At 49.0% G+C, this 18,072-nt stretch overlaps 5 protein-coding genes across 5 annotated transcripts; 3 read left to right on the top strand and 2 right to left on the bottom strand.

The window, feature by feature from the left end:
* Positions 1–564: 564 nt before the first annotated feature.
* ONS95_012281 (uncharacterized protein) lies at positions 565–936 on the bottom strand (the record flags this gene model as incomplete). Its single annotated transcript, XM_058505906.1, has 1 exon — positions 565–936. One exon carries the CDS (start codon positions 934–936, stop codon positions 565–567), a length of 372 nt encoding a protein of 123 aa, XP_058358429.1.
* A 7,164-nt stretch (positions 937–8,100) lies between these two features.
* Positions 8,101–9,342, top strand: MDM12 (Mitochondrial distribution and morphology protein 12; the record flags this gene model as incomplete). The annotated part of the gene is made up of 1 exon (XM_058505905.1): positions 8,101–9,342. The coding sequence occupies one exon, from the start codon at positions 8,101–8,103 to the stop codon at positions 9,340–9,342; it is 1,242 nt and encodes a 413-aa protein (XP_058358428.1).
* Positions 9,343–9,487: 145 nt separating this feature from the next.
* Positions 9,488–10,297, bottom strand: VPS28 (Vacuolar protein-sorting-associated protein 28; the record flags this gene model as incomplete). The annotated part of the gene is made up of 3 exons (XM_058505904.1): positions 9,488–9,871; positions 9,920–10,156; positions 10,211–10,297. The coding sequence occupies 3 exons, from the start codon at positions 10,295–10,297 to the stop codon at positions 9,488–9,490; spliced, it is 708 nt and encodes a 235-aa protein (XP_058358427.1).
* Positions 10,298–10,512: 215 nt separating this feature from the next.
* NOC2 (Nucleolar Complex 2 protein) lies at positions 10,513–12,816 on the top strand (the record flags this gene model as incomplete). Its single annotated transcript, XM_058505903.1, has 1 exon — positions 10,513–12,816. The coding sequence occupies one exon, from the start codon at positions 10,513–10,515 to the stop codon at positions 12,814–12,816; it is 2,304 nt and encodes a 767-aa protein (XP_058358426.1).
* A 1,614-nt stretch (positions 12,817–14,430) lies between these two features.
* On the top strand, positions 14,431–18,014 carry ONS95_012277 (uncharacterized protein). The gene is made up of 4 exons (XM_058505902.1): positions 14,431–15,419; positions 15,472–15,789; positions 15,836–17,583; positions 17,643–18,014. Exons 1-4 carry the CDS (start codon positions 15,027–15,029, stop codon positions 17,752–17,754), a joined length of 2,571 nt encoding a protein of 856 aa, XP_058358425.1. The 5' UTR covers positions 14,431–15,026; the 3' UTR covers positions 17,755–18,014.
* Positions 18,015–18,072: the final 58 nt, after the last annotated feature.

The following is an 18,072-nucleotide window of genomic DNA, read 5'->3' as shown; positions in this document are numbered from 1 at the left end:
ATGTGCTGGTCACGTGAAATCTACACTTTCTTTCACCGCTCTCTGACTGAAGAGAGTGTTGGGCCAGTAGCAGCAGATAGGTGCGCGTACTTAAGAGTGGAGCCAGATTCGCATCTGCAATATGCGAGATTGGAAATTGTAGATCTCGGAGATAGATGAGTCTTGGTTGTTCGACTTGTCTTGTCTCAGGAGTCATTGCACTGCACACATGAGACCATCTAAATCAATAAGAAAAGTCAGATCGGATACAAAAATGGCAAGACAGAAGAGACACCAATTTTATAAATGATGACTGATTCACTGTTCAGCATTTTCTAATCGCGGACTATTCTATATTGATCAGCCAGAATACCTATCCAATGTCGTAAGCTCATTAAAAGTGTGCGACTCATGCTCAAGCCCTTTCCCTCCGTCCGCGAATCTGACCGAACACGCGAATGATTGCTCAGCTGCTCGAACCATTCCATTGCTCAACGCCGGTTTATCCCATATCCCATCCGTAAAACTCATCATGCCATTCGCTCAGAACGCGTCATCATTAGTTATGAAGATCAGAGTGATTAATCACTCCACAACCTCCTCGCTCCAGTCTCCGTCGCTGACACCGAAATGAACTGGACCCAATTTCAAGAACCGTCGCTTCTGCATGAAGCTTCCATCACTGCTCAACGACGAGGAGCGCCTTGTCTTCTCGACCGGAACAGCGGGTGTGGCAAGTGCCAGCGCCTCCTCAGTAACAGCCGGCTTACTCTCAGCTGAGACTACCTTTGCAGCTGGTGAGGCCTTTGAGAGAGGGTACGAGGCGCTGGTTGTTGGCGCGAGGTAGAGAAAGGCGTGGCTTTGGAGTTGGGCGCGCTCTTCAGCGGCCGGTACGTTGTTTTCTTGCCCTGCGAAAGCGATGGCGACCGTCTCCCTAGTCGGAAGTGTAATTGCCATTTCGGTAGTTCGTTTGGGAATAGAGGCTAATTGAAATGCATTCAATTTACTATATAACGGGCGCGTATATGGAGGATTGCTGACTGCAGAGCGCTGTTTGTTCGGTGAATTGATGGGCGGGTCTTTGAGGAGGTCGAATAACGGATTTAGGTCGCAGAAACGGCTTGCAGGAAGAAGGATTGTTTGGTGCTGAGAGAAAGTAGTGAGCTCTAGAAAGACGGAGGCACAGCTTTTATTTGAGAATTCCTCAAGGTGCTTGCTCAGAAAGTAGTGCCGTGGGGGGACTTGAGCATCTGAATCAGAGGTTGGTTGATGCACGCCTCCGTTATGCAAGCTCCACACGTGGGAGATGGATTGGTCGGGTGACAGGTAGGAAAACAACGAGGATTCGTAATCAAAATGGATACGGCTTTTGATTGAAATTGCGAAATCAGCTGAGACAAAACAACAAAGGAGATGGGCAACAGCATGAATATATCTAAACCAGAAGCTATCTTAGGTTTGCCGAAAGCATGTTTCCCAATGGGGTAATGGAACTTTAAGGAAACCATAATGATAGTCCTGGGGAGAGCTGCGCTTGACTCCGGGATGATGTCTACACACAGCTTTTTATTGGATGTCTCCCCGCAGAGAAGAAGATAAGTCGGAAGCAGGTGAAGATGGCCTCCTACGCCATTCTGTGGTGGTTTGAGGGGGTGAGGGGTCTTTGAGCAGGTCGCCGATGATGGCCATCTCTAGCCGCGCTCTCCACGAGAATAAGTAAGGGGTGTCTCGAATCAGCATTCGTCCCAAGTCTTGGTGGTACTTATGGTGTTGAAAAATGGAGCCATGGTCAGCTGTCTGTCTGATCTCCTCCTCTCAGATTGAGATTTCATGCGCTGTCGAAGGCGACTCCCTGGATACTAACAAAACTGGAAAGGGATTATGCTGACAAAGTCTGAAGAGCTTCGGCACAGGCCGAGACTGCCCCGAGAGCTAATCTGCTCTCCAAGAAAGCCGTTATTGCTGAGCAAGCCTTTTTGAATACTCGTTCCAGACCGTTGTTGTCGTCAAGTCTTGCTTGGGCAGAATCTGGGGTAATCGAGGAGAGCAGTACCGAACCCTCGAAGTCCCGATGGTCCCAATCATGAACCAATGATCTGTACCGGGGTCTCGCTAGCTCCTCGGCTAGTCAAAATAGAGCCCCTTTTCAGATCAAGGCAATTTGTAGGTAAGGTAGGTAGCTAAAATGCATCTGACAATCACGGTTAGATCACGAGAGTCGTGGCGGTTTTGGCAAGAGTCTGTGGCCACAGAATGTTAGAATTGAAGACAATTGGTGTTGTACAGAAGTGGATGCGTTTGTCGACTGCTAAGAATTGTTATGGTCGGCTTTACCTCAAATGAATCATGGCCTAATGAACCTAAAAGTGTCTGATTTGTTTTCTCTCGCTCATGACAATCCTTCGGACGGAATCAGCCTGCGAGAGATTCGTCATAGGGATTGTGCCGTACGTGGACAGACGGAAGGAGCTCCATTGGGATATACTCGGTGGCTTCGACGCCTTCAAGACCTTGGACAAAATGTTGGTTTTCTGGTCGGGCAGTAACTCACTACTAATACCTCAATATCATACGGACCTCATGCACGAGATATATGTATCTCTTCTGCATGCGACGTCGGTCCGATGACCTGAATGAGTCCATTGAATTGGACGATCCTAGTTGATCTCTGGTGATAGTGTGAAAGAGTTCGCAGACATGCAAGAGAAGATGTGCGAGGCCGTGCATAAGTGCAACAATGCCTTTTTACCTGATCCACCAAAGCTAAAGTCATCGCCCAGATATGCGCGTCGTCGTACGCGCCAGGAACATCCCACTTGCCTCATGATCTAACCATTTATATCCCTGCGGAGGAACTGTCTCTGCGCATGTAGATGAAAGCCGCTCTTCACACGGGACAGGACAGTAGTCGAGGATGATGGGATACTGGAAGCTCTCCATTCGAGATGCGACTTATCGTCAATGAAATTCGGTGGAAGTTGAGGCTGCAAATCAGGACTGGAATCTAGGAAGCTCACGGGAAGCAACATTACGACCTTGCATAGCCTCCAAACTCTGCGATCTGTCATGTAGGATTGATCCCATCCTGGTGGCCAGCGCATTGAGATTTGACGCGAAGTTGCTGGGGAGTGTTGACCCCCTCCTGCCGACCCCCTAGTCAATATTTTCTTTTGGCGCTTAATCTAGGACGCCAATTCGCGAGGGTTTTCCATCAATAGCGGCTGCCAAGGGTTTGCCTATCACAGCTCTCTTATCGATATGGGACGTGATTGACTCTCTAGCAACCACCTGAAATGGACGAAACCGGCTTTTTCTCCTTTATCCGAAGTGCTACGACCAATGAGTATAACACTTCAGATTCGAGATGGGCGACATCTCGATGCTGCAGCTGACAAGTTTGCAAGTAACCGTAGCAAGAATCAGCATGACATCGGGGCCTTGCAGGTGGGAGGTCTTGTGCTCCCTCAGGATCTGGTTACAATAGTTTCGACCAAATTATCTTTCAAGGACTTCAGATTGTACGTGCCAGTCAGCCAGGTTCAAGGTTGAAGGCCATTGCAATAACATTCGCCCTTCCTCCGAGAGGGGCAGAGGGGCACCACATGGCACATGGAGGCCTGTTTTAGCGCGGGTGGGGGAAGCCGCAGTGGATCAACATTCGATGACTGTTAGATGACTTCGTATGATGCAGCTGCTTGGCTCGATCAACGGATCAGACAAAATGTGTTCTGGAGTCTCTGGTCAAGGTTCTGAGAACAAGTAGGGATGTGCCACGGGAACTGCAGATAATGAAAATATAAAGATTGTTGAAAGTGTTGAAAGTGTTGACCAGCGGCTGTGCAGACTCTAGCGCGAGCTCCAGCTGTGTGACCACTGACTGAAATTTCATGCGGAAGCTCCGATCGGTGACAGGAACGGCCGTGTTAGGGGTGTCAACCGTCGCCCCCCAGCCGGCCCTTGTTGGCCGTATTAGGCGATAATCCGAGGTATTCGCGATTGTCTGCATCTAAACCTGGATAAAGTCGTATGGACTATTACCATCCGCCAATAGAATGATGTGTCCTTTGGCATTATTATTCAATCTGAATGATTTGCAAGATATCGAAACTGAAGCGAGCGTCGACACGCTGGCACTCGAGACCCGATCTAACAGGCGACGGCCTGTCTGTGCAGGGGCCCGAATGGAGCAGTCAGATTAACAGCCGGCCGGCTGCGTTTGCCGAAATCCCCCAGTCATCTGCAAAGAAAACAGTTGCACGAGCGCCGAAAGACGCCGTTGGAGTGGCTGGAGGGTTTGGTGATATCAACAGCTGATATCAGAGACAGGTCGTACACGAATCCAATAAGGACGACAGTCGATTTTCGTCGCAGTCCAGGCACCGCACGCAAAGAGCAAGCTTAGCCAACAGACAAGGAGTGTTGAAAGTCGACAGTGCCTACGGCTGGCTGATGCAGGCTGGAGGCAAGTCTCCTCTGCCGAGCAGAGGCTCACGGGAGGCCACACGGGAGGCCACTCGTGTGGCTTGCTGCCAGATCTCCAACCAGCCCCGGTCCACAGTTAGCAACAAGCTCCGTCAGGACTCAGAAGAGAAGGCTGAATGAAGCACAGGACAGCTTGCGGTTTTGAGCTTCGGCAGCTGTTCTTCACAGTAGTAGTGTCTCTGACGTTTGAAGTCCTCCGCGCTGATACTGTTTTCAACGGTTTCGAACGCCTCGAGATTTGAGGAGCCTGGCCAGTGGCTGGCTACACATGGCATCCTTGTAGGAGGTAGCTTGAGGAGGGTATGCTGTGAGCCGCGAGCTCGAATCGGAATGCCGCCATTCATTGGCCCCAATCCAGAGCCGTCGCACACTGGCCTTGATACCCTGCCGTCAACCTCCCTGTCGCTCAGAAGAAGCGACAACAGTCGCGCTCTCGCCCCGTATCTTGCCTGCAACTGCAATTGCAGCAGTAGTCGCGGTGGAGCATGGACCACGGACCATAGCGGCGTGGGCTTGCCTCTTTGGAGCTTGGGTGAAGGGCTCTTGGCTACTCGAAACCTTGTGTCCTATGACCAGGGTGTTTGGTGGAGCTCTCCTCCTCCATCTCCTGTGCCAGCCAGCAATCCAAGCACCACTCTCAGACTGGCCATGTGAGCTTTCTCAAATGGCGTTGCAAACCTTGTCAGCCGTGAGGATGTTCCTTGCCAATCCTGCCCATATTTGCTCCTCAAAGATCCTCCTGTCTTTAGCCAGCTAGCTTTCTGGCTCGGATGACGGATCGTGTGGGCAGCCCAGTCCTTTCGGACCAGCCTTGTATAATATTTTTTTTCTGTTCTGCAAAGACAAGTCCAACAGAACTCATCACATCCATCCGGAGAACAAACGACAACGACAACCACGACCACGACCAACAAGGACACACACAGGCCGCAGACAGGCATCTTGACCTCCCATCAGTGTTGCCGTCTACCTACATCCACTCTGGGATGGCAAACAAGTACAGCTCGGTTTAATTGAACAGACTGAACCCTTCCCTCGGAATGGTGTGACGGTGTATAAAGCATTCTGCCGTCCCTGATGTTTTCAACCAGAATCAAAAACAAAGCCAACCTACATTTCCTCACAGCTTCAGCACCCCAACTTTACTTCAGCGTCAAGGAACCATTTGAGATTCGAACACCAGTGGCTTTCACGTTAGAGCCTCCCACTCATTAGGTATGCCTTAGCCAGGCCATGAGTCTGCCTACACATTGTCCTTCATTGTACTTGCCGTATTAACGCCTAGGGTACCACAGATCAAGACTCAGTCTACCACTCGAGACAGCAATATCAAGAAGTTCAGTCCCTTCTTCACGAGAACACTTCTTCTACCTTCACAGCCATGTGTAAAGAACAGATCATAGTGTATGCCTGTGGCTGTAGAGTCTCAATCGGTATTTCGTACTGCGCCGAACACAGAGGAGACCAATCCGGCAATTGCCAGGTCGTCGAGAATGTCACCCAGAACACCGGGACTTGCGGCAATTGTGGAGATCATGTAAGACCAAAGATCTACTTGGATCTGAAGATCACGCTCTAACAACAAGTAGTGAGCCTTGGATTGCCTCTGCCATAATGTCTCTCAAGTTAGGAATTTTCAATGTCTTGATTTGTTAATGTCAAGACAAGATTGATAATCAGATTTGAATGAGACGATTTCGTGGAGGCGAGGGCTTGCGATGTGGTTGCGATGACTTGCTCTACCGTAGAGTATGTTCTGGAGGATTTTCGGAGTTCTGCGAGGGTTCCATTCAGGGTATGGGCAGGGGGAGTCATGTGGTTGGAAGGCCTGCTTGCTTGCCCTAGCATCTCTCTAGGTTCAGCTGAATACCACGCTCATCAATTTGGACTGGTTGGTCAGAATTCTGCTCATCATGAAGTGATTGTTTGGATTGGTCAACATGATTTACTCGCATTAAGTGCCGGTCGTTTCGATTCTGCCTATGGCTCGCCCAGCTGCACCTCGGAATACTGCCAATAGCACTCGCGTCATGCGAAAACGCTCTTGATCCCAGACTCGACACCATAGAAATCAGGGATGCTTGATACAGCTTTTCAAAGCCAGTAATGAAAAGACATGGAGGATAGCATACCGAAGCGGGAGCTGTGCCAGTCATCCTGGATACGCCTCAGTTGTGCAGTATCAGAGCGGGGAGATCCGCTGCCGGCTGTCAAGAAGAGAGCAGGATGACTAAAGTTTCGGTGGCAATATCAAGTTTGTTGGCTATCATGTTGGGAGCTAGGATGTCGGAGTAAATGATGCCTAACGGTGGCCGTCTCCCAGGCCGCAGACCGTATTGATCACCTGATGCCTTCCTATAAAGAAGGACCCAATGCGATTTCGACGGAGAATTCTTCCAATTCTAGCTTGAATGGCAGGATGGCTAGATTAAAGGAGGAGACTGGGTAAAAGGGCTACGCTGATCTTCACATGCAGTTGGATTTCCTCCTATACCTCTGAATAACAATAAATGTTGGCCATGGGAGGTGAATCATAGGGCGAAGGCCGAAGGAAGATCAGTGGGGGTGTACTCCCCAACTCCTCTCGACGGGGGCATCTTTCCGTCAATCCGACTGTTGTTGAGGTCGTGTTGGTGCTTGTATGGCTTCATGACTGGCCAAAATGATATAATGGCGTTCGTGAAGGGGCGGTAGAAGACGTTGAGGTGCGACCGTGGTTGGACATGATCGAACTTCTTCAATCGTACGATATTTGACATGAAGAATCGATTGGGCATCGGGATTTCACTGCAGCTTTGACAGCGGAGTTGCGGGCGGGAGGTTCCCGTTATTGTCAAACGTCACTCAAGACTGTGACGATGCATCAAGGATGACTGACTGATCTGGTGTGGTGTGCTCGTGAGACGCGGGACGTAGGCTGCATATGGCCTTGCAGAACTTGACAGAAATCGAACGCCGCGCTTGCCTGCATACCGGTAGGTGCCCTGTCAAGAGAGAAGGAGCAACTCGAGTGAAGCCTGGTTTTGTCGCCCCGCTCCATCGCATCTCCATCACTTGACAAATACTGGAGTATTTGGCAGCAGAATTGACGAGAAAAGTGCCATTAGTTGAAGCATTGAGTCGTCGTCCGACTGGCCAAGAAGTGTAGGCGGTTATACCGGTAAATTTCCTTATAAACAAGTCAGTATCGACACCTGTTTGCGGTATTTTGACCAATGAACGAGCCATTGGCTGATGTCTGGGTTGATTTGATGGTGAATTGGTCCAGAAACTTGCATCCTGGGTGTATTCTTTCCAGTGAAGAGATCACGGTGTTCATTGCAAAAGACAACGCCTGTGTTCGGCGTTGATCCTGGAGTTTGTTGTGGACTACTGGAAGGAGGCGAGGCGTCAAACAGTGGCCGCCCTAAGAGCTTAATCGCCGCCCTAAGAGGTAAGCGAAGATCATCCTTCCTGAAAACGTGATCATCAGAAATCGACAGCGCGAGGGGCGCTACAACCTAACCAAATATCTTCCATATCATCAGATCAGCCCATATCAGATCAATCGATATATCCGGGTCTATTTGATTACCTATGAGTGCTCTTCCAGCTGGCTGATGAGCTAGGTGACTACCATAGAGTGTGCCCAGGGACCAAATGTCCATCGATCTGAATTGGGAGACATTGACCACTGGTCCTGATGGAGCTGCTCTAGCAGAAAGGATCCGGGACTTTGTGCACGAAAAGTTCCAGACTGTGACTCTGCCGCGCTTCATCAAAGGGGTCAAAGTCCATGCCTTCGAGTTCGGCTCCATCGCCCCAGAAGTCGAAATCAAAGACATATGTGACCCACTACCTGATTTCTACGAGGAAACAGAAGACGATTACGGAGAAGAAGATGAGGAAAATGACCAGAATGGTGAATGGGAAGCAAAGGCAACTGACGAGGAGACCTTAAGAGAACGAAGACGGATGGATCGAGTCGAGAGAACGAATGGGCCTTCACAAGTCACGCATTATCCACCTTATATTGACACACGACTGCCAGGAATGAGATCGATGCAGAATCCTGGGGATATCGGAAGTCCGTTCTTAGGTGTCAGCACTCCCGGAATTCCTGGCGGGACATCAAATCTCCATTATTTCCACTCGCAACTAGCGACTGGATTGTCCGGTACTCAGACACCACTTGCTGCAGTAGCAGGTGCACACTTACCACATGGTTGGCCTGACTACTCGAATCTCCATACAGGGAATCGTGGCCATCGACACACAACCAGCGGTAGCTCCATTTCGCCACCCCCAACCGCCGATGGACAGGCGCAAGCACTACGAGAGAAGGCAAGTGTTTCTACATTAGCCACATCAAACTCAACGACGAGACCCCAAACCAGAGATGGTATCTTTGAGGAAACTATTGAAGAAGAACCTACATCACCTCCTCGAAGGTTTCGTGAACCGAAGGTCGAAGACCTTCAAACAGTGTTTCGGGTACGATATTCTGGCGATGTAAGGTTGTCTTTAACAGCAGAGATCTTACTGGACTATCCTATGCCTAGTTTTGTTGGGATACCTGTCAAGCTAAACATCACTGGATTGTCGTTCGATGGAGTTGCTGTATTGGCATATATCAGGAAGCGTGCCCATTTTTGCTTTCTATCACCCGAGGATGCGTATGCAACGATTGGGGGAGAGAATGAAGATATCAACAGTCCGAATGGCATGAAAATGGGTGGGCTGTTACACGAGATCAAAGTCGAAAGTGAAATTGGGCAAAGAGAGAATGGAAAACAGGTCCTGAAAAATGTTGGAAAGGTAGAAAAGTTCGTGCTTGAACAGGTTAGGCGCATATTCGAGGACGAGTTTGTGTATCCGAGTTTCTGGACATTCTTAGTTTAGTGGTCTCGAAAGCATTTGTTTGGAAGATTGGGGACAACGTGGATATCTCCGTCTTAAAGAACCACAACTCCAGATCAGATTTTACCCAGTACTCCGATACTACGCCTCCCGAACTCCAGCCAATTCCCAGAAGTCCACAACCACCTCACTTTAAAGTCGCCTTGAATCCTTGATATGCACTATTCATATCCAACTCCAGCTCTCGCGCCTGGTCCTCGCTGACCTCCTCAGTAGCTTTCATCTGGTTCAAAGCGATCAACCACTGCACAATCTTTCCTCTTCCTTCGAAATCTTGGTCTGTGACTTTATTCGCGCTCTGTATGACATCCGACAGCAACGGGTGTAACTGGTCCTTTGCAAGGAGTCCAAGCTTGAGAGCATCGAGAAATGTAATAAAATCCTGTGTAGCCTCCAAGATCAAAGTTCCATTCGAGCCACCATTTCCGCCAGTAGTTGTATTTATAGATGGTGCAGTGACAGTGCTTGGGAGACCGATTCGAATTCGTTCTGTTGCTCGAGGGACCTCCATCTGAAGCTGTTAGTTCAGTATGGTCGTATATGCCATGCACCAACATACATCCCAAGCGTTTTTGAAAGACTCCAGATCTCTGAACTCTCGAGACACTGCATCATCAGCCAGAATCTGCTTGTACTGCTTCAACAACCGGTCGCATATCTCTGTATAATCCGTTTCCGAGATCGCATCTTTGAGGTAAGCCTTTTCTAGCTCGTCTAGGGTGATGATTATGCTGAAGACTTCGGCCAGAGAGTCTTGGAGATCTCTCTCTGCTCGGGTTTCTGCAAGCTTGACTTCCTTCGAGAAGTTCATATTAACAAACGGTTTGGCGATTCTAAACTGCAATCTTACCTCGTCAAGATTGATCGTTGCGGACAATGTCGTGTTTGGGATGTAGCTGTGGGGAGTAGGCGCATAAGCCTGTCGGGTTGGATACATTGTCCCACTTTGTATCCCACTGTCCTATATTGACGTTTGAGAGGCTGATAACTGAGCAGAGGAGGGGGTGTTATTCTGCCCGCGCTAAAGTGCTCGAGACCCGCTTTGCTGGCCGAAACAGGATTAGCCAGACGCCTCCCGCCCAAAACCTTTCGAACTTTTTTAATTCTCAGAGCAAGCTGCCCTAGCATTGTCGCAAAGAACCCAACGTCACCATGGCAAAAGGCACGAAGAAAGCTACCCGTAAATTTGAGAAGAACCATCTCAAGGATACCCTCGAGAAACGAAAGGCTGGCGCAAAGATCAAGCAGCGCAATCAGGTCAAAGCCAAGCGACAAGCCCGCAATGCGAAAGATGCAGAGTTCGAGGGGAAGGGTGGAGAGGAAGAATCGAAAGGAAAGGCACCCGTCAAGGAAGATCCTTTCGGAAAGATGAACGTGGACGATTTCTTCCAGGGTGGATTCGAAATCCCAGAAAAGCTTGCAAAGAAATCGAAATCGAAAGCAATCCCCGAGAAGCTGGGTAAGAGGAAACGATCGGAACCAGAAGTCGAGGATGACAACTCATCCGAGGTATCCTTCGAGGAGGCACCAGTTTTGAGTGATAGCGAAGATGGAAGCGAGCCCGAAGATGATATTGGAATGAGCAAGGGTGCTATGGAAGCATTGGCAAACAAGGACCCAGAATTTTACAAGTATCTCAAGGAGAACGATCCCGAGGCCCTCGATTTCGACGACGATGCGGATTTCGCAGAGGTTGATGAATTGAGTGGTAGCGAAGATGAGCAACCAAAGAAGAAGAAAAAGAAATCCAAGAAGGCCCCAGTTGAGGAAGTTCAGGAAGAGGAGGCTTCAGAAGAGGAGGCGGAAGATGCTTCAGAGCTCACAAAAGAAATGGTTGCCAAATGGACGAAGGCCATGAAGGAACAATACTCACTTCGAGCAATGCGACAGGTGGTCCTTGCATTCAGAGCAGCGGCGCATGTCAATGAGGATGATGGCAAAGAATACAAATACACCATCTCGAACTCTCAAGTATACCACGAGTTACTAGTTACCGCTTTGAAATACGTACCCGAAGTCCTGAATCACCATATTCCCGTCAAGGAGACCGCCGCCGGAAAGGTCCGAGTTTCAACAGACTCCAAGAAGTTCAAGACTCTTACTGCCCTCCTCAAATCATACACATCTTCCGTACACCATCTCCTTACCGCCTTATCGGACGCTCCAACTCTCAAACTTACCCTTACCTCTGTCACCCCACTTCTCCCATATCTCCTTTCATTCAAGAAGGTCCTCAAGAACATTGTCAAAACAGTTGTCAACATTTGGTCAGATACTTCAAGTGACGAAGCAACACGAATCACAGCGTTCCTCGTGCTGCGACGCTTGGCAGTAATCGGAGACCCAGGATTGAGAGAGGCAGTTTTCAAAACAGTGTATCAAGGATTGATCAAGGGAAGTCGAAGTACCACGGTACATACGGTCCAAGGAATCAATCTGATGAAGAACTCAGCCGCAGAACTTTGGGGCATTGATGCAGGGGTTGGGTATGCTACAGGATTCACTTTCATTCGCCAACTTGCCATCCATCTCCGAAACAGCATCACCAACAACCAACAAGAATCGTACAAGACAGTGTACAACTGGCAATACGTACACTCGTTAGACTTCTGGTCATGTGTATTGTCTGAGCATTGCAGCCCGGTGAAAGAAGCCGAGAATGGCAAGGAGTCGGAGTTACGACCACTGATCTATCCAACAGTGCAAGTCACGCTTGGAGCTATGCGCCTCATTCCCACGTCTACGTATTTCCCCCTCCGGTTTCACTTGATGCGTTCTCTCCTCAGATTATCCCGTGCGACTGGGACATATATTCCATTGGCCTCAGCAATACTGGAAGTGTTGAACTCTAATGAGATGAAAAAAGCTCCAAAGCCTAGCACACTCAAAGGTCTTGATTTCGCCTCAAATTACAAGGCACAGAAGACGTATCTCAAAACAAGGGTGTACCAAGATGGAGTCGGCGAGCAGGTAGCCGAGCTGCTATCCGAATTTTTCGTTCTCTGGTCAACAAGTATCGCATTTCCAGAATTGGCACTACCAGTTGTCGTAATGTTGAAGCGTTGGCTGAAGGACGTCAGCCACAAGACGTCTGGAAACAAAAACAACAAAGTCAATTCTGCCTTTGTCCTACTGTTACAGAAGATCGAAGCAAATGCCAAGTTCATAGAGCAACACCGAGCCAAGGTCGACTTTGCGCCAAATAACAGAGCTGGCGTGGACAACTTCCTTAAGGACACCGAATGGGAGAAGACTCCCCTTGGTGCATTCGTTTCTGGACAGAGAAAGCAGCGAGAGGAGAAAGCTAAGCTTTTGGAAGAGGGACGGAGAGAGGAAGATCGTAAGCGGAAGGCAGACCGGGAGAAAGAAAAGGCTGGTGCGGGCATTGACGAGGATATGGAAGATATTGACGATGACTCCGAGGCTGGTTTTGAGACTGAAGATGATGACGAGTAGATTTGTACAGTCACAGCATGCATTACCTCGGAGTCTGGAGTATGAAAATGAAAGTTTTGGCCATCGGCTAGAGCTTTGGGGATATAACTCAGTCGTGAATCAAATTTTGTCTTTCTACACAGCCCTTCACACATAATATTCTCCTTGATGAGAGTGTGTATTTCATACAGTTATTCTTCTTACATGCATGCGCGCATAGTGAGTAATGATCATCGTGTAGATGGCATTAACCATTTCTGTTTAAAGCTGGTCGCTTCCCTGCACGCATTGAAACAGTTTATCATCCTTTAGATGTAAAATATCAGTACATCTCTTATCCGCTCCTCATTCATAATCGGTCAATTTCAGCGCAGCTACCAACCGTTCTTCCAAGACGTTATTTATTTCCCATTGAGGAAAATTGACTGAAGGCTGTAAGTGAGTGGATGAGATTATCATTTGGGATGAATTCTGCGAGGCCTAGATTCACTGCTCTGCATTCGAGACTTTGTAAAATCAGTTTCCTGACTGGATAAGGTTCTTTCCTGGTTGATGCCATGATATAATCTTACTTTCCGAGTGAGGCCGTTATTACTTTATTTTTCTGATCTCCTCGATCCTTCGAACGCGGAGCAGAGTGCTTCTGCCTACATTAGTGCACAACCTAAGGCCCGAACCTTTTTAAAGAGTAGGCTCAGCATAATAATAAGACATGTGATGTTCTCCACACCCACCAGCTCGCCAATTCAGTAACGGCCAACTCCCATGGATGAAGCAGGGTCAATCTCTTCACCCAAGCAATTAGTGATTCTTTTCCATGCTCCTTCAAATGTAATCCAGTAGGCAATCACTCAAAAACTCGCTCTTCCTATTTGGATTATGGAAAGATAGGTCTCTAACTCAGAATTTGCATTGGGTGAGTAAGTGAGGAGTTTGACGAGTGGCTGCTAAGGGTTGTTTTGGCAATGAAGTCATCTGCAAAGTGTGACACCAAGGAAGATATTATCATCGTGATCAGTTGTGGGACTGTACTTTATTTAAGGAGTCGACATGAGGCGTGAAATTGAAAGATGCAATAGCGAAGAGGGCTGGGAAGCTATTGCGAGGGTGATGCCGAAGCTCAATGATGGATAATGTGGCATTGAGGCTGGAGAGAAAGTGAGAATTGAACAAGGAAGTAACGGGGGTCATATCCAAATTTGCTGGCTCCCATGAGCGGTAGGTAGATTGTAGTAAGACTAGGTAGGGTAGGGAGGCAGGGAGGTACCCGAGGTACCTACTATAGTTCATAAGCGAGCCCCTTGAGCTTGGGGTCAACAAAAGGCTCCGAATCACGTGGCAGTTCACGATCGTCCAGGTCTCAAGCACCAGCTACCTACCTTACCTCACCAACCTACCTAGATAAAGTCAGCAATACATATGGATAGCCATGGGCAAAGGAAACCATCAGGGACAGGCCTGTTGCAATCTGAATCTGTAGCACCATCATCCAGTGCCCAGTCGAGCGAATAAACATCGAGGATAGGAGCGTGGGACCATGCTATGTCATGATTGGCTGCTGCAAGCGATCCCTTCGACAGACTGACTTCAACGACGGGACATCTCGTCTCAACCGCCTTCTCCTTCCAAACATCGAAAACACCAATGCCCTTACCCACATGTCAAGCCAGCTCGGTGGCCACCAATCATGATTGCTTGCCTCGACCATCACAGGCTCTAGCCAAAGGATAAAGTGCAGTGCAGGGCAGGGCAGGGCAGGGCAGATGTGTCCGTTAGCGGAGCACTCCATGCTTTTCCTGGCCACTGATGTAAATTATCTCCAACGCTGACTCGTCAATAATGATGGGATATTTCGCAGTCTCCGAGCTGTGCTTGTGGGGTACTTATCCGGTCTATCAATTCTCGATCCGCAACAAAAGGAGCACTAGCGTGCGAACCGCCCATATCGCTCGCTGCCCCTCCACGCAAGACCCCTAATCAACAGCAGCCCATGTGCTGTTATGATAGGTCGAAAGCGCTGACATAGGTCCATGTTCAGACAATGATGTACTTTGGAGGGGCAGCATGCATGTGCACGAGGGGTTGCGGTGCCGAGCAGCTCGGAATATATCACTCTGTTCCATCTCCCCTCATTCTTGCTGGTCTTCCTCTGTGTCCAAGTCTCTCGAACTATCTTCGCAGTATCAACTACTTCCACCCATTTCTCGTTCAACCAGCAATGAGAGAGTACCATGGCTTCTCTTACCCCTAGCGTCCTCGCCCATGACCCCCACGCTCAAATCATTCTCGTAGGAGCAGCACTTATTCTCCTTATAGGCGTCATCTTCGCCGCAACATTCCGTTCCTCCAGATCAAAGAAGGTCAACGACGAAGATCTCACGGCTTTCGGGTCGTTCCTGCGATTTTTCTATGCTTCGTTCTTGAAGCCCCATACTGGCGATGGCACGGGCAATGGCCAGCAAGATGCCCTAGAAAGCTTCTATAAGGCACAAGCTGGTGTCTATGATGCGACCAGAAAGAGATTGCTGAGAGGTCGCGAAGACATGCTTGGCTTGGTTGCTGCGCAGCTCGTGCAGAAGGCTGCAAGGGAGCGAACACATGACCCAAAGCGCATTTGGGTGGATGTAAGCGTTTTTCTCTGGCGTACAATATGCTTACTAAATTCTCCATTCTTAGATCGGAGGCGGAACAGGTTGGAACATCGAAGCCATGTCTGCATATGTCGATGTTGAAAATTTCTTCTCTAGTGTCTACTTGGTCGACTTCTCTCCCTCGCTCTGCGAAGTAGCACGGAAGCGGTTTACCCGCTTGGGATGGAAGAACGTGAAAGTCGTTTGCCAAGATGCAAGAACGTTCCGTCTTGAGGATCACGAGAATCTGGATGGAGTCGGCAACGATGTTGGCTTTGCTCTTCCGCCAAGCTATTTCTCGGACAACAGTGCGAGTATTGGTGGGGCAGATCTGATTACTTTGTCCTATAGTCTGTCCATGATTGTAAGTTCAAATCCATATTTAGATCTCCCGCAACTGATTGGAATAGCCTGACTTCTATTCCGTGATCGATTCTCTCGCATCTCTGCTCGCTCCTACCGGCATTGTTGGAGTTGTTGACTTTTACGTGCAATCCATCGTGGATCTAAGTTGTAGAAATTACACTGGAGGTGTGATAAATCGTCATGTCAACTGGTTCGGCCGACTCTTCTGGAGAGCTTGGTTCGATGTTGATCGAGTTGGTCTCGAGGCTGGTCGAAGAGACTACCTTGAGTACAGATTCGGTACTGTTCTCAGCGCTGATTCACGAAACGTCCTTCTCGGTTCCATACCCTACTACGTCTGGATAGGGTCACCCAAACGGCCCTCAATGTCAAGCTCACCAAATTATCCACACGAAATTGTTGAACGTCTGGACGCAGCGGCAACTGAATCACCGTACCTCTTGCCCATGAATCACACTAGTGCTCTCTCACGAACAGTTGATAAATCCACCCCTCCTGAGCTCCGATCAAAAGCTTACGACGCTGCAATCATCAATCTTTCAGCCAATCTTCCTCTGCCTTCATTCTTCTACCAAAATCACCACTGGCGTATCCACTACGACGATCAGCTAAAAAAGCATACTCAATTTGGCCACGAGTTCATCTACGCCTTTACCTGGGAGGATACCCGAGTTGATCACCGCCTCTTGAAACTCACTTCTGCCGATGTAGTGCTTGCCATCACCTCAGCGGGCGACAACATCCTCTCTTATGCGCTGAACTCTCCTGCAAGAATCCACGCCGTCGATCTCAACCCCAACCAAAACCACCTTCTGGAACTCAAAGTCGCATCTTTCACAGCGCTCCCATACACAGATGTGTGGAAACTCTTCGGACAGGGCAAACATCAGAACTTCCGCGAGCTTCTGATCTCGAGACTCTCGCCGCACATGTCATCTCGAGCATTCCAGTACTGGTTGAACAATTCTCAAGTGTTCACTTCTACCAGAGGTAAAGGACTGTATGAGACAGGCGGTTCCAGGCACGCCATCCGAGTCATTCGTATCCTTGCGACGACGCTCCGCTTCAGCAGCCAAATCACCGCTCTGCTCTCCGCCAAGACACTCAACGAACAGCGCGAGATCTGGACTACAAAGATTCGTCCCATTATCATGTCCCGCATCTTCTCTTACCTTGTCGTCTCCCAGGAAAAGTTCCTCTGGGCAGCCTTAGGTGTACCCCACAACCAGCTCGCTATGCTGGAGGCCGATCACCTGGCCTCCGAGTCATTTTCAGACAGCTCAGCTGATGCAGGCCCTCTTGGCCATTCTGAGAAAGAACTTAATTCCAGTCGTGGTAAAGCCGTTTGGGAATACATGGTCCAGACACTAGATCCAGTTATCAACCACTCTCTGATCGGTGAAGATAATCCGTATTACCTAGTCTGTCTCCAGGGTAGCTACTCGCAACGTTGCCACCCGGATTATCTGCAGCCGAAATCGCACCAGAAACTGTCGAGGGGCAACGCGTTTGATGGATTAAGAATACATACCGACGAGATCAATGAAGTTGTGTCGAGGCTTACCCCTGGGACGTTGACTGTTGCTGTCGTCATGGATAGTATGGATTGGTTCAATCCTGGATCGGTGGAAGCGGAGAGTCAGATCGAGAAGTTGAATCGCGCTCTAAAGATGGGTGGGAGAGTGCTGTTGAGAAGTGCTGCTCTGACGCCGTGGTATGTTTCAAGGTTTGAGGCTCTTGGTTTTGTGGGAAAGAGAGTTGGTGCGAGGATTGCTGGGGCATGTATTGACAGGTCAGTGTTATTCCCTTTATCGTGTTTTTAGAGAATAATGACCTACTAAATCCAAACAGAGTCAATATGTATGCTTCCTGCTGGCTTCTCACCAAAGTCGAGGCTGTTGCTCCTGCGACCCCTCGAGCAACTCGACCCAGTTCAGTCGATCTCGAAGCTCTCGAGATCTGACTTCCCGCACCAACGCCCACAAGAAATCCCTCCACATGGCAACATCATCGGCGAGGTGCCACAAGTCTCGACGTCGACTGGAAACTTCTTGATGAAGGTGTAGCTCTACGGGGCCTTGATAAAACACCCACACAGAATGATATCACGCCAGGCACGTGTGGGATGGTTCACCGAAGAATAAAAGTACGAGGGAGGTCATTCTAATAGTCTACTGTATCTCGTTCTACGCATGCTGCGGACTGAAAGAATCTAGTTCTATAATCTGATCCGGTTTAATGCTAGTCCTTGATCTCGTTCACTGTCCTGTACTCATAATGG

This window comes from Cadophora gregata, assembly GCF_030347475.1.
Source record: "Cadophora gregata isolate MNR1 chromosome Unknown scaffold_6, whole genome shotgun sequence".
NCBI classification, from domain to species: Eukaryota; Fungi; Ascomycota; class Leotiomycetes; order Helotiales; family Ploettnerulaceae; genus Cadophora; species Cadophora gregata.
This window is presented reverse-complemented; position numbering and strand designations above follow the sequence as displayed.

Coding starts and splice junctions, on each gene's coding strand:
- ONS95_012277 (XM_058505902.1), top strand. CDS start 15,027: ATGGCTTCTCTTACCCCTAGCGTCCTCGCCCATGACCCCCACGCTCAA. Junction 15,790..15,835: donor CCTATAGTCTGTCCATGATT/GTAAGTTCAAAT, acceptor TGATTGGAATAG/CCTGACTTCTATTCCGTGAT. Junction 17,584..17,642: donor GCTGGGGCATGTATTGACAG/GTCAGTGTTATT, acceptor AAATCCAAACAG/AGTCAATATGTATGCTTCCT.